This window comes from Muscardinus avellanarius (assembly GCF_963383645.1).
Source record: "Muscardinus avellanarius genome assembly, chromosome: X".
Lineage (NCBI taxonomy): Eukaryota > Metazoa > Chordata > Mammalia > Rodentia > Gliridae > Muscardinus > Muscardinus avellanarius.
This window is the reverse complement of record NC_137792.1, coordinates 8,574,408-8,586,788: the sequence shown is the minus strand read 5'-3', so window position 1 is coordinate 8,586,788 and position 12,381 is coordinate 8,574,408. Positions and strand designations below refer to the sequence as shown.

At 37.2% G+C, this 12,381-nt stretch overlaps 1 protein-coding gene across 1 annotated transcript in view; it reads right to left on the bottom strand.

The window, feature by feature from the left end:
• The window catches only part of MOSPD2 (motile sperm domain containing 2), a gene marked incomplete at its 3' end in the record, with an annotated part of 54,498 nt that overhangs the window by 25,378 nt on the left and 16,739 nt on the right, over positions 1–12,381 (bottom strand). Inside the window, exons 2-3 of the mRNA XM_080719365.1 lie at positions 6,450–6,605; positions 4,160–4,246 (exon numbers count right to left, since the gene is read on the bottom strand). Of these exons, the coding sequence (XP_080575491.1) occupies positions 4,160–4,246; positions 6,450–6,495 (133 nt within the window). The 5' untranslated portion in view covers positions 6,496–6,605. The remainder of the gene's footprint in view (positions 1–4,159; positions 4,247–6,449; positions 6,606–12,381) is intronic.

Here is a 12,381-nt window from a genome sequence, read left to right as displayed (position 1 = left end):
CTGCGACAAAATGTGACAAGTAGTGAGAGAAGAAACTATATAGAAAGATGGGCTGGGCTTGAATGGGTTGGAGAAGAATGCTAGGTCATTTTGATTTCCCTATTTTGAGATACCTCTTGGGCTAACAGGCTCACTGACCTGGGAAGGGACTGAGAGCAAGGAGGTGGTAATTAGGGAGTGAACGGAGGAAGTGGCTGGTGAAGGAGGAAAAGGAACCAAATCGAAGCTATATTAGAGGAAGAACCAGAACGAGAGTCAGTTGTGTGTGGAGATGAAGGCAGCACTACTGGGTGCGGATCTGGGCATGTGTATGTTGCCTGGGGATTATATGGGATCATGCTGTGTGGAGAGGTGGGATGTGTTTCAGATGACCCAAGGAGGTGATATCAGCTGGAAAGTAAGAGGCCAAGAGAAGACTGAAGCCCACAAAACACATTTAAGGAGCAAGTGGAAGAGGAGCTATGAGAACAGGAGATTGAAATGCAGGAGGATGTGATAAAAAGAGACTACAAAGAGAATACTGTTACTGTCCAACAGTACAGATCACAGGCTAAAGACAAGGCAAGTGAGATGAGTGCAGGATGTTTGTTCAGTCCAGGGCTCGAACACAACTGCCAAGTTCTACCCTCTGTGAAAAACCAAGCTGAATTTGGGGCAAGCAGGAGAGAAGGACAGCACTAGAGTCATCTGAACAACAGAGATGACTGGTCCTTTTCCTCCTGCTATTAGACTCATTTTGAAAAAAAGTTAAAGGGAGACAACTAGGAGGCATGAAAAGAAGTCCAGTTAGCAACCTTTAGTGACTGTCAAAAACAGTATCCATAAAATACTGGGCCAACGAATAACAACACAGTCAAATCAGAAGTAAGACAATGAGTTTAAATAAAATTATTTGGGCAATGTAACAGGATGCAGTTTTTACTGTCACATTTTATTTTATTTTTTTTTAGAGATTAAGAAGATTTTTAATAATAATGTGAACAGAACCAATCTTCTAACAATACTTGAAATCAGACATGAACATGATAAGTAACTTTCTAGTGATCATAATCAATTGAAATTTTTTTTATTTATTTTTTTTACTGGTGTACTGTATTCATACATCATAGTGGGATACAAACTTTTGTAGACATACATGCACACATCGCCCAGTCAGCCCCCACCCGATCCCCACCCCATTCTCTCCCCATCCCTCCCTCCCATGCTTGGCTTAGTGGTTGACATCTAGTATTATAGCAATTTATCCAAAATTAAAAATGATAATCTCACATAACAGTTTCATTTGTCTGATACCAAGCGTTTGATGATTTAAAGATAGCATTTCAATATTTCTTTTTGCTTTCTTTCTTACTAGAGCATATTTTTTTCTGTTTTTTTAGGTGAAACTATCATATATTTATATATTTATTTTTCAGAAAAAAACTCTATCCTAATATGGAATATGGACTCTAGATACCCAAAACGATCTTGAAAAAGAACAAAGCTAGAAGATATATATTTTCTGATTTCAAATCATATAAAGCTACAATAATTGAAACAGTATAGTACTATTCTAAAGGCAGATATATAAACCATTGGAGTTAAATACAAGCCTAGAGCTAAATTCTTCCCTATATTGTCAAGTTATTTTTGACAAGGTTTCCATGAACATTTGGTGGTGGAAATAATCTTTTAACTAAATATTGTTGAAACATAATAATTACATGGAAAAGAATAAAGTTGGACCCTTACCTAATCCCATATACAAATATTAACTCAAAATAGATAAAAGACCTAAATATAAATCTTAAGACTATAAACTTTTAGGAGAAAATCTGGGTCATAAAACTTCACAACATTGAAATTGGCAGTGATTTCTTGGATATGATTTCATTGGCACAGGCAACAGAAGAGTATACAAGCTCCATAAAAAAATAAAAAAAATACTGTATATCCAAAGACAGTTTAAACAGAGTTAAAAGTTACTAATAGAATGGGATAAAATGTTTCCAAATGCTATATCTGAAGGTATATTAATATTCCAACTAGAAATCCTAAAAATTAACAACAATAAAGGCAAACAATACCATTTAGAGATAGGTAAAAGACTAACATAAGTAATGAATCTCCACAGATAACCAATCTTAGTTGACTGTTGGATGGAAACTCTTGTTTCTCTGGTTCTGGTGTGTGTTACCTATTTCTTCTTTGTAGTTAATCTCTTTGAGTATTTTCTCTAGTGCTGGTTTTGAAGACATAAATTCCTTCAGTTTCTGTTTGTCATGGAAGCTTCTTATTTCTCCATCTAATTTGATAGAAAGTTTTGCTGGGTAGGAAATTTTTGGCTGGAAGTTGTTTTCTTTCAGAGTTTGGAATATGTTACTCCAAGCCCTTCTGGCTCTCATGACTTGGTTTGGGAAGTCTGGAGTGATTCTAATTGGCTTGCTTCTGAATGTCACTTGGCCCTTTGTTTTTGTTGCCTTTAAGATTCTCTGCTTGGCTTCCACATTGGTCATTTTGACAATGATGTGGCGTGGGGATCCTCTTCTCCGATCCTGTCTAAAGGGAGTTCTATAAGTTTCCTGGACCTGTGTATCAACCTCTTGCTCTATGTTTGGAAAATTTTCTGCTATTACTTCCTTGAAGAGATTGTTGATCCCTTTGGTTTCTCTTTCTTTTTCCTCCTCTATTCCAATTATTCTTAGGTTAGCTCTCTTAAAATGGGCCCATATTTTTTCAATGTCAGATTCCTGCTGTCGGATATTTTTTCCTAGATTAGAAACTATGCGTTCATTTTTGGAATGACCATCTTCTAAGAGCGAGATTCTGTTCTCCATGTGGTCTAATCGGTTGTTTGTGCCTTGAATTGAGGCCTTTACTTCATTAATTGCATCCTTTATCTCTTTTTGGCTCTCTCTGAGTTCTTTTCGAAGCACCTCTATTATTTCTACAGTTATTTTCCTGATTTGATCTTCTAGAAATCTCTGATTTTCAGTTTTATCGGGTTCTGATGTTGTGGGGTTGTGGGCATTCATTGCTCCAGTATTATTCCTCTTTCCCATGATTTCGGATGTTTGTGCCTTCTCTGGGTTCTTCCCTTGGGTCACTATGACTTCACTTAAGGTGTTCTGGATCTCGAGTCAGTAGTATCTCAGACCCCACTACTCCTTTACTGGGTTGTATCACAGAGTCTCCGACCCAGAGAGTCGATAGAGGCTGCTTTAGACTGTGGGGGGTGCCGGGTTGCACGTTCTCCTATGGTGTGATATCTCTGCCACCGCCCCTCCCCCACTGGGTCAAGTCCCAGGGAGTACAGTACTGGGATTTTTCCTCTGTGGCCCGCAATTTGACTCACTGTTCTTGAGTACACAGATGTAGCTGTACTGGATTCGGTGAATTCTCCGCTGCTGCCGCCGGTGGCAATATGGCGCCGCTGCCACGCCCTCGGCTGTGAGGCTGGCGTATTTCTTCTTGGTTTTGATTTCCACTCTGAATCCCTGTGGCGTGTGCTGAGCTCAGCCACTGGGAGCTTTAGATTTTACCTGCAGCGAGAAATCCCGCCTGGCTGTTCCGCAACGGCTCACCTCGGCTTGCTGTAGCCATCTGGTGAATTTGCCGCTGCCGCCGGCAGTATGGCGCTGCTGCCGCGTCCTCGGGCGTGAGGCCAGTTATCTCCTCTGTGGCTCTGACCTCTGTTCTCAGTCCGCTTTCTCTCTGGTCTTGGTGATTTTTTTGTTTCTCTGGTGATGGTGTTTTCTGGCTATGAAAGGCGCTGATTTTGAGGTAATGGAGATTGGTTGTTAGCGGGGCTCTTAAGCCCCGCTTTTCTCGGTCGCCCTACTGTCACATTTTATAATGTGAACAGTATGCACAACTAAGTCTCTAACAGTCGATAAAGAAGGCCTTGACCATTCCTAATTGCAGGAGAATTGTAGTGTGCTATGTATGGAGAAAGCTGTACTAATTATTAATTCCATTGAGACAGATACTTAAGTTACCTAGATGGACTTTGTTATGAATGACCCTACCTATAAGACATTTTAATAAGCTATTCCTTTGAAAGTATTATTGGATTTTTATAAAAAATTATACTCTGGTGTTTATGATGACTGCCAAGAATATGTAAAAATGCACAATCTGAAAACATTCAAAAGCCAGTGCATAAATTGAATATACTTACATAATTTGTTACCTTCTTTGTCATAGCCATGGAGATAAATACCACCAATTTCTAATAACCATCTTGGAATGGAGGATTCACTAAGATCTAAAAAGTGATAAGCTCTGGTCAATGGCTGTAATTTAAAAAAACTAACAATAAAGCTCAGAATGTAATAACAATGTTCTTAGAAAATTTGATTTAAACAAGATATAACTTATTCAAACATCTGGAAGAATCCCTGACAACAAAATAGCATTGTCTACCAAGGACACAAAACACAGAAGGATGTATGGGAGGGCTGGGGAGTGTATTTCAAGTGGTAGAGTGCTTGCTTGGCAGGTGCAAGGCCCTGGACCCCTTGAAAGGAAAAATCTTCATTTTCTCTGATATGTCAGGCATTATTTACTTAGATACATTTCCTCATTCTGGTTGTGATTCACAATAATGACCTGGCTTGCAAGCAAATATAATCATTACCAGATAATATCAAGAAAACATGGTAGGGGCTCAGGGTGCTGCAGCTCAGGAGTAGAGTACAGGCTTAGCACACAACCAAAAAAATAAAAAATAAACAAACAAAACAACAACAAAAAAGAAAAAAAAACTGAAAATATGTTGGTAAATAAAATATTCACATATTCTTAGATTTAGGAGGAAGAAAGGTAATTTTCTATAACATTTGATATCCGGATGGAAAACCCTTTAAGAAAAATGCGAAATCCTCTAACAGAAGGTACACACACAGGGCCTGTCTAGGCTCTGGGGAGGCTGATGACGATGTGGCAAAAGGCTTTTGTTTCATTTTCCAGAAGTTTCCCAAGAACTTTCAAAGATTTCTCTTTCCCCACACTCCCACACCTTATCATATCTCTGTTGTTTGCCACAAGAAAGTAGCAATTCTATGTAAAACACAAGCACTGTTGAGTTTAAGAGTTCATCTGTACTTAGATTAATTTAAAATATTCTATTTATTCTTTGCCTGGTTAATGAATACTTTACTGTTGGTCAAAACTACCCAATCATTTTCTTTCTTAGATACGCTGGGGAGAGTATTTGGTCTAGATTTACTTGTGATTGTCTTGGATTAAGTCTTGAGACCCAGTCAGTCACTCCAGAGTTTATAATTTTCAAAGGCAGAAAATCTTTCTTTATACCTAACTGAAATTGGTGGCTGAGTGTGGTAGCACAGACTTGCAATTCTAGTACTTGGTAGGCTGAGACTGGGGGATTTCAAGTTTAAGGATAGCCTCAGCAATTTAGTAAGGTTCTCAGCAATGGTAAAGTTCTTATTTGTGAGACCTTGTTTCTGAATAAGAAATAAACCGGTTTGGGGATGTAGCTTGGAGGCAGAATGCCTTTGGGTTCAATTCCCAGTGAAACACACACACACACACACACACACACACACACACACACACACACGAAATTGGTGTTTTATGCTAGTTTCTTCTTTGTTTGTGTGTGGTACTGGGGATGGAACCCTGGGGGCATTCTACCTTTGAACTACACTCCTAGCCCTATTTTTTTTATCTTTTTATTTTTGAAACAGAGTCTCACTGAGTTGCGAAGGGCCTCGCTAAGTAGCTGAGGCTGTCCACAAACTGTGATCCTTTGGTCTCAGTCTCCCAAATGCTGGGATTACAAGTGTGCGGCACCATGCCCGGTTTGCTAGTTTCTTCTTGTTAAATTTTGGGGAGGAGACAGGTAACAGGTAACCCTTCCTGTGCAGTTCTTCATATAGTTGAAGACCCGTATAAAGATATCTCAGGGATTTAAAACTCTTATTTTATTCGGATAACTTTCAATCTGGTAGTGATCCTAAAAATTATGCAGAGAAGTCTCCCATGGGCAGCCCTGGGGATAAGCTTGCCTTTCTGGAATCACTATCCCTTTAGCAATTCTATATAAACACAAAGGATCCTGGAGCTAGGGAAAGATGTGAGTGATGGCTGAGAAAAAGTGGGAAATGATATTTTTTATTTCTGGGCCTACCAGTGAAGATTTTGTCTTGCTCGTGTTTAGTGGTACGGACTGAACTAAACAAAGCTTAGGAGACTGTGCTCTGAGTGAAGAATGTGAGTGTAATTTTGCTCCCTGGTGATCTGATTCCCTTAGGAATTATCCTACTTATAAGAATTTTTTATAAGCTATTCCTTTGACAGTATAACTGGGTCTTTATAAATAGTTATATTCTGGTGTTTATGATGACCACAAAGAACATTGGTGCAAATATGCAATTAGAGAAATGTAAAACATTAACATTTACACAGACAATATTACCCTGTTGAGGTTAAACTGAACAGCTTACCATTGACAGTAAATTCTTTCCTCCACTGAAAACTCTCATCAAGCATCTTCAGTGTATCATCTACAATATTGTGTCTCCAAGATAAGTAACTTTCAACCCAGTTATCATCTTGTTGTAGCCTTTCAAGATCACGTGAATCATATTTATCTGACTTATCTAGGGAAAACAGTAATAAACATGAGAGCCAGGTGAATTCTGCAAAAAAATTTAACAAATGTTAATGCCAAAGAAGAAAGACCTGGAAGTGAACAGACCTAGGGATGTAATTCAGATGAAAATATACTTCAAAGGACTGAAGGACAGTTTTTAAAGTGAAGACCAGAACCTGACATGGTGGTGCATGCCTGTTGTCTCAGCTACTCATGAAGCTGAGGCAGGAGGATCACTTGAGCTCACTAGGTTGAGACCAGCCTGGACAACGTAGTGAGACCCCTATCTCAAAAACAGAAGACCCTGGAAATGAGACTACAGTAAAATATTAGGCACGGACTTCTCTAAAACTATAAACCAATATTTGGAAGATCAATTATGTTATATAAACTTGCAATCCTTAATATAGTCAATGACAATAAAGAGACCTTATATAGAGAAATTAAGTTATTCTTTAAAAGGCAGTTGTTTGGCAAGTGTCATCTGAAAAAGTAAACTAATCACAAAATGGAAAACTGATTTGGTGTGTGTGGCATTATGGTATTTACTGTTTCTAGACTATGAAGCCAACCTTCCAATAATTTTCTGGAATGAATTTTTCAATAGCCACAATTTCTCATCCTCCTCCTACACAAATGTTATCTTCTGAACTTTTATACTAGATACTTCTTCATGCACGCTGCATTCTATTTTTCTGCCGTTGAACTCTTTGTCTCCACACAACCATCTCTGTGAATCCAAATCCTACTATTCTTCAACACTCCTTTCAGATGCTCCCTCTTCTATGACATGTTCCCTGTCCCGAGAGGTTCCTTTTCTCCCATAAATGGCAACAGAGGAATTGAACTAAGCCTATTTTATGGCACTTACCAGTATTTTTTTTATCTTGCATTAGAATTACTGGCATGCATACCACACTTCCCAAACAGACAGTAGAGACTCGGAATCTACACATATTAAGAATCCTCCAAAGAATTTGGCAGTAATGTCAATGAGAAGACCTTCAGTAAACATCTGTCAACAGATTCTATTTTATCTCAATTTTTTTTCTTCCTTAGCTACCCATACCTTCCCAGGGGCCCAAGAAAAAAGCTTCAGAAAACTCCCTGGCTCCTTCATTTCCTTTTCTTTCACATCTAGTTAGCTGCCAAGTTTGATATATTCTACTTCCTTTCCATTTGTACTGCCTTTTTTCAGGGTCTCTGAGATAATAGCTGAAAGGACAGCAAAAATATAAAGTGCACTCAGAGAATTATCTTCATCAAGTCTCAATTTCCTTATCTGTAAGCCTTGCTATACATCCACAGTGCTGTGTAAGGAACAGATGAAAACGTATACATGAAAGTACTTGGGAATTTAAAGCACTGTAAAGTATGAGACCATAAATCACGCATATGTAGCATGCCACCTTGGATGTGGCTTTTAGTATCTGGGCTTTATTTTCTTATCTATAAAACAAGTGGTTCTGTACTATTTAAAATGTGGGAAACCTTTTTAAGTTCTGCTATTAAAATTCATCAACATTCAAAGAACACTTTTTCTTTAATTGTAAGTGGTATTTATAAGCAGTAAGTTGAAATGAAAGCATTACAGGGTCTCCTGTCCCCTGAAGAAGAGGCCATCCAGTTGGGTCACTGGATCAACAATTTTCCTTGAAATTACAAGCTGACTTCATGCATTTTCAACAAACTGCTTGCCAAATACCCAAATCTGCATAACCATAGTTTAATTATTAGTCATTCTTTCAAATGAAAATGGTGGTCTATGAAAAAAATCTAACTAATTCTGCTGGAAACTGAAACATCATAAGCATGCAATAGTGTTTTATGTGTACTTCCCCATTTTCTCACATAGAACATTGAAAGGACATGTCTTTATAAGTCAAGATTTAATTGAACAATACTGTATCAGTAGGGACTTTCTAAAATAAAATTAGTTCTTTTTCATCTTTTGTTTTCACTGATAAGTATGACAACAAAAACTGCAGTGACTACTGGCTTTGATTTGGGTCACAGAATCAGCAGTTTTACCCACCATTGGTTCTTAATCACTACAAAATGTCAATGCAGTGAGAAAGGTAATGATCTTAGAATTATTAGGAAAATAGATTTGACTTAACAGGCTTCTGAGTCTTGGGCATCCCAAAAGGCCCCAGACTACACTCTGAAAAGTTCTCACTTAGGATATTTCACAAGGGTCAAAAATTCAGTATACATCAGCCATAATAAGAAAAATAAAACATCACTGCTACTGTCTTCATTATTACTACCATTGCCAGTACTATCATCAGTGATGGTATAAACAATTCAGTAGCCATTAATAGGAAATTTAAAGCCCACTGTCCTTTCATAGCTTTCAGGGATATAGAGCTTTGAAATGAGAAATATCTACTCCAAAAGTAGATATTATTACTACTAATGGGTATGTACTTATATATGAAATGCTGGTTTTTAACCAGTTACCCCTAGACAAATAGAAATAAAATCAGAGAAGGGGAAAAAGAGAAAGAGATGACTGGAGGGGGGAATATGGGCCTTGGGAGAGAGGGGCAGGAAATAGGTAGAGGCAGAAGAGGGTGGACAAGGAGATGGAAAAGAGGAGTGAAGGAAGGAGATGTAGGGAGAGAATAAGACAGACAAAAGAGAAAGATGAGAAAGACAAAAACAGATGGAGGTAGAAAAAGAAAACGGAATAAACTGAACATGCATGGTAAAGAAACCATGCCATAGGGCCACAGGACCAAGGAGAAATAATTAACTGCACTTAAAGCAATTAAATCTGCCCTTTCAAACATAGCCTTCAGATAATTGAGCCCTCAAGTGATTGAGGGTTTTCAGAAAACCAGACTTTTGGCAGGTCACCATTTGTTATGGTTACCAATGTGATTGTTTTAAGACATGGGGACTTCGAGAGGTGATAATCATGAAGGCTTCTCTTGTTAATTGGAGTAAGCCCTTATAAAAGAAGCTTCAGGAAGTATTAGCTAGCTTGCTCTTCCTCCTTGTGCTGTGTAAGAATTTAGTAAGAAGGACAAACAACAGTGCTGAAGCCTTGCTCTTAGACTTCTCTGCCTTCAGGACTGTGAGAAAACAAATTTCTGTTCTCCATAAATTACCCAGTCTGGGGTATATTGTTATAGTAGCACAAAACAGACATCACAGAAAGAATTTAACCATGGATTCTTAAAAGGTACATGAACATATAAAAACAAGAATGCACACACACACACACACACACACACACACACTCATTTAGGGCATCACCTTGAAAGAATTTACCTATCAATAATTAAAGTGTAGAGATGAGGAAGAGTTTATATTTATACACAGATTTATGTGCATATGTAAATATAATCTCATACTACTTTGTCTTTATTACCTTCATCTTGCTGTTGACCAGTTGAAAACTTCATCACAAACCATTTCTGCATTTCTTCAAAATAGCTCATTTCCGTCATTATGTTGAGAAGCTCTCTTAATGAACCATCAGTGTTCTGGTCTTACACAAGTTTGATACCACTAAATAAATTGTAACATCCATACTTTGGCAGAAAAATATCTAAAGATAAATGGCAATGGTGATTCCCCTCTAGGAACAGGCAGTATTCAATGTTTTAAGTAAAAATTATTTATCTAAGCTTCTTCCTCCCCCCACCTCTGATACACACACACATTTTAAAAAATTGAGCTATGAGATAATTGGACTAGAGTTCTTAAATCTGAAAAAATGACACAATTAACCAATCAGAAAATGGTTTAAGGTAAAACATATGTAAAAATTTTCTGACCATATTCAGTATATGGGGTGGAGTGATAGAATCAAAAGTCAAAAAGTCCTACACTGCCATGTACAGTGAGGCCAAGCAAGTCATTCTGGGCCTCATCTTATCTGTAAAATGACGATAAGGACTGCCAAGTGACTTTGAAGTTTAAGAACACTGAAAATATGAACATTATACAAATGAATTTCTCTTAACATAAAGTAGAATGTTAACCATGAGAGAAAGAATAAATCCAAATTTATCTACTTGCTAACTAGTTGAGAAAAAGTCTCTTGGAAGTATATTGTAGTTATGTATGTTGAGATTTCAGATAAATGTTGAAAAATACAGTATTTTTCTGACATCAAAAATTAGAGAACAGTTATTAACTGGGTATTGATAATGTTTGAAAGGATCGATCAAAACTCTAGATCATTATATTAGTTGAAAACATTTTATGATTTTTTATTTTTCCATGATTTTCAGCATAGATCCATTGAAAGTTCTGATAGGGCCTTGAATGAGCATTTGTATTGGAGATACTAACTCTATTGGCTGGAGTGTGTAAATGTCATCAATGGGAGTGGTCAAGCTAGCACATTAACATACTTCCTCAAGAGCATCCTCTGCTAGTTGGCCATGACCTACCCTGAAACTCCACTTTCATGTAAATATATCAATGCAATTGAATGACAGGTCATCTTTATAATGGGACAAAGCCATTGGCCTCTAGCACTGATATTCAAGCTTCAACATGCATTAGAATTAATATGACCTGTTCAAACAGGGATTACTAGGTCCCAACCCTAGAGTGTCTAATTCAGGGTAGCATCCAGGAATCAACATTTGTAACCAGTTCCTAATTGATGCTGTGGTTGGTACAGGGACTACACTTTTTATATGGGGACAGATGGCAAATACCTAAATACCTTGGGCGTTGAGGGCCACAGATGTCCTCTGTTATTGGCTTTTTTATTGGATTTATGTATCTTTGGAAATCCTTTAAAATATGAAAATAAATTCTCAGTTCCATGATTTTACAAAAACAGGATTTAGCTGATCTCTGATTATTCTATACACTAAGTTATCTTATATAATAAAGAGTTTTAAAAACAATGGCATGCATCAGTCTTTTTCCTGACCGTATGGGGACTACCCTAAAGTTTTATAACTAAACATGATGTTTGTGTAGTTTTTTTTGTTTTGTTTCGCAATTTCCATTGTAATATCCTGGTTAAACCACGTGCTACTTAGCCAAAGTGAGAATTACATTGCTGGGAATTTACTAATTCATAGGTTACTGGGAAGTGTGTTATTTTAATTTCCTAAAATTTGATTTGTTTTAAAGTACCCATTTACTGTGATCTCTATTAGAGTTGCTGAAAGGTGTGAGAAACTGGTCTGTGTGATTTAGCTTCTTTAGAACTTTCTGAGACATCTTTTATGCCATATTATGTGATGAATGTTTGCAAAAGCTCCAAGTAAAAATATATATTCAAAAAGCATATACTTTATATTTGTTGCCTAGGGAACTCTACATACACCCCATGTGCATGCATTTGTGTCTATGATCAAGTTTGTTCACTGTGCTTTTAAAGTTTTTTAAAATCCTAAATATTTTTTCCTGCTTGTTCTGTGTATTTCTGAAAGAAGTTTATTAAAATCATTCAAAATATTTATAATTTCTTAGGTTTGCTTTAGCATTCTGGGAGCTTTTGTTCTGTATGTTTTAAGACTATATGGCTCAGTAGATTTTATGTGTTAGTCCCTAATTGTTACACTTTTGTAGGGTTTCTTTTATGATTAGTTAGTGTGTCCCTTTTTATATGTTTCTCATTCTAATATTTTGTCTAATGAAGTACTGTCATTACAGGATTACTTTTGGTTAATATTTGTTTTGTATACCCATTTCCAAAATCCTTCCTTCCTTCCTTCCCTCCCTCCCTCTGTTCTTCCTTTCCTTTCCTTTTTCTATGCTGGGAATCAAACCTATGGTCTTGTGTTTGCTAGGCAAACACCTAC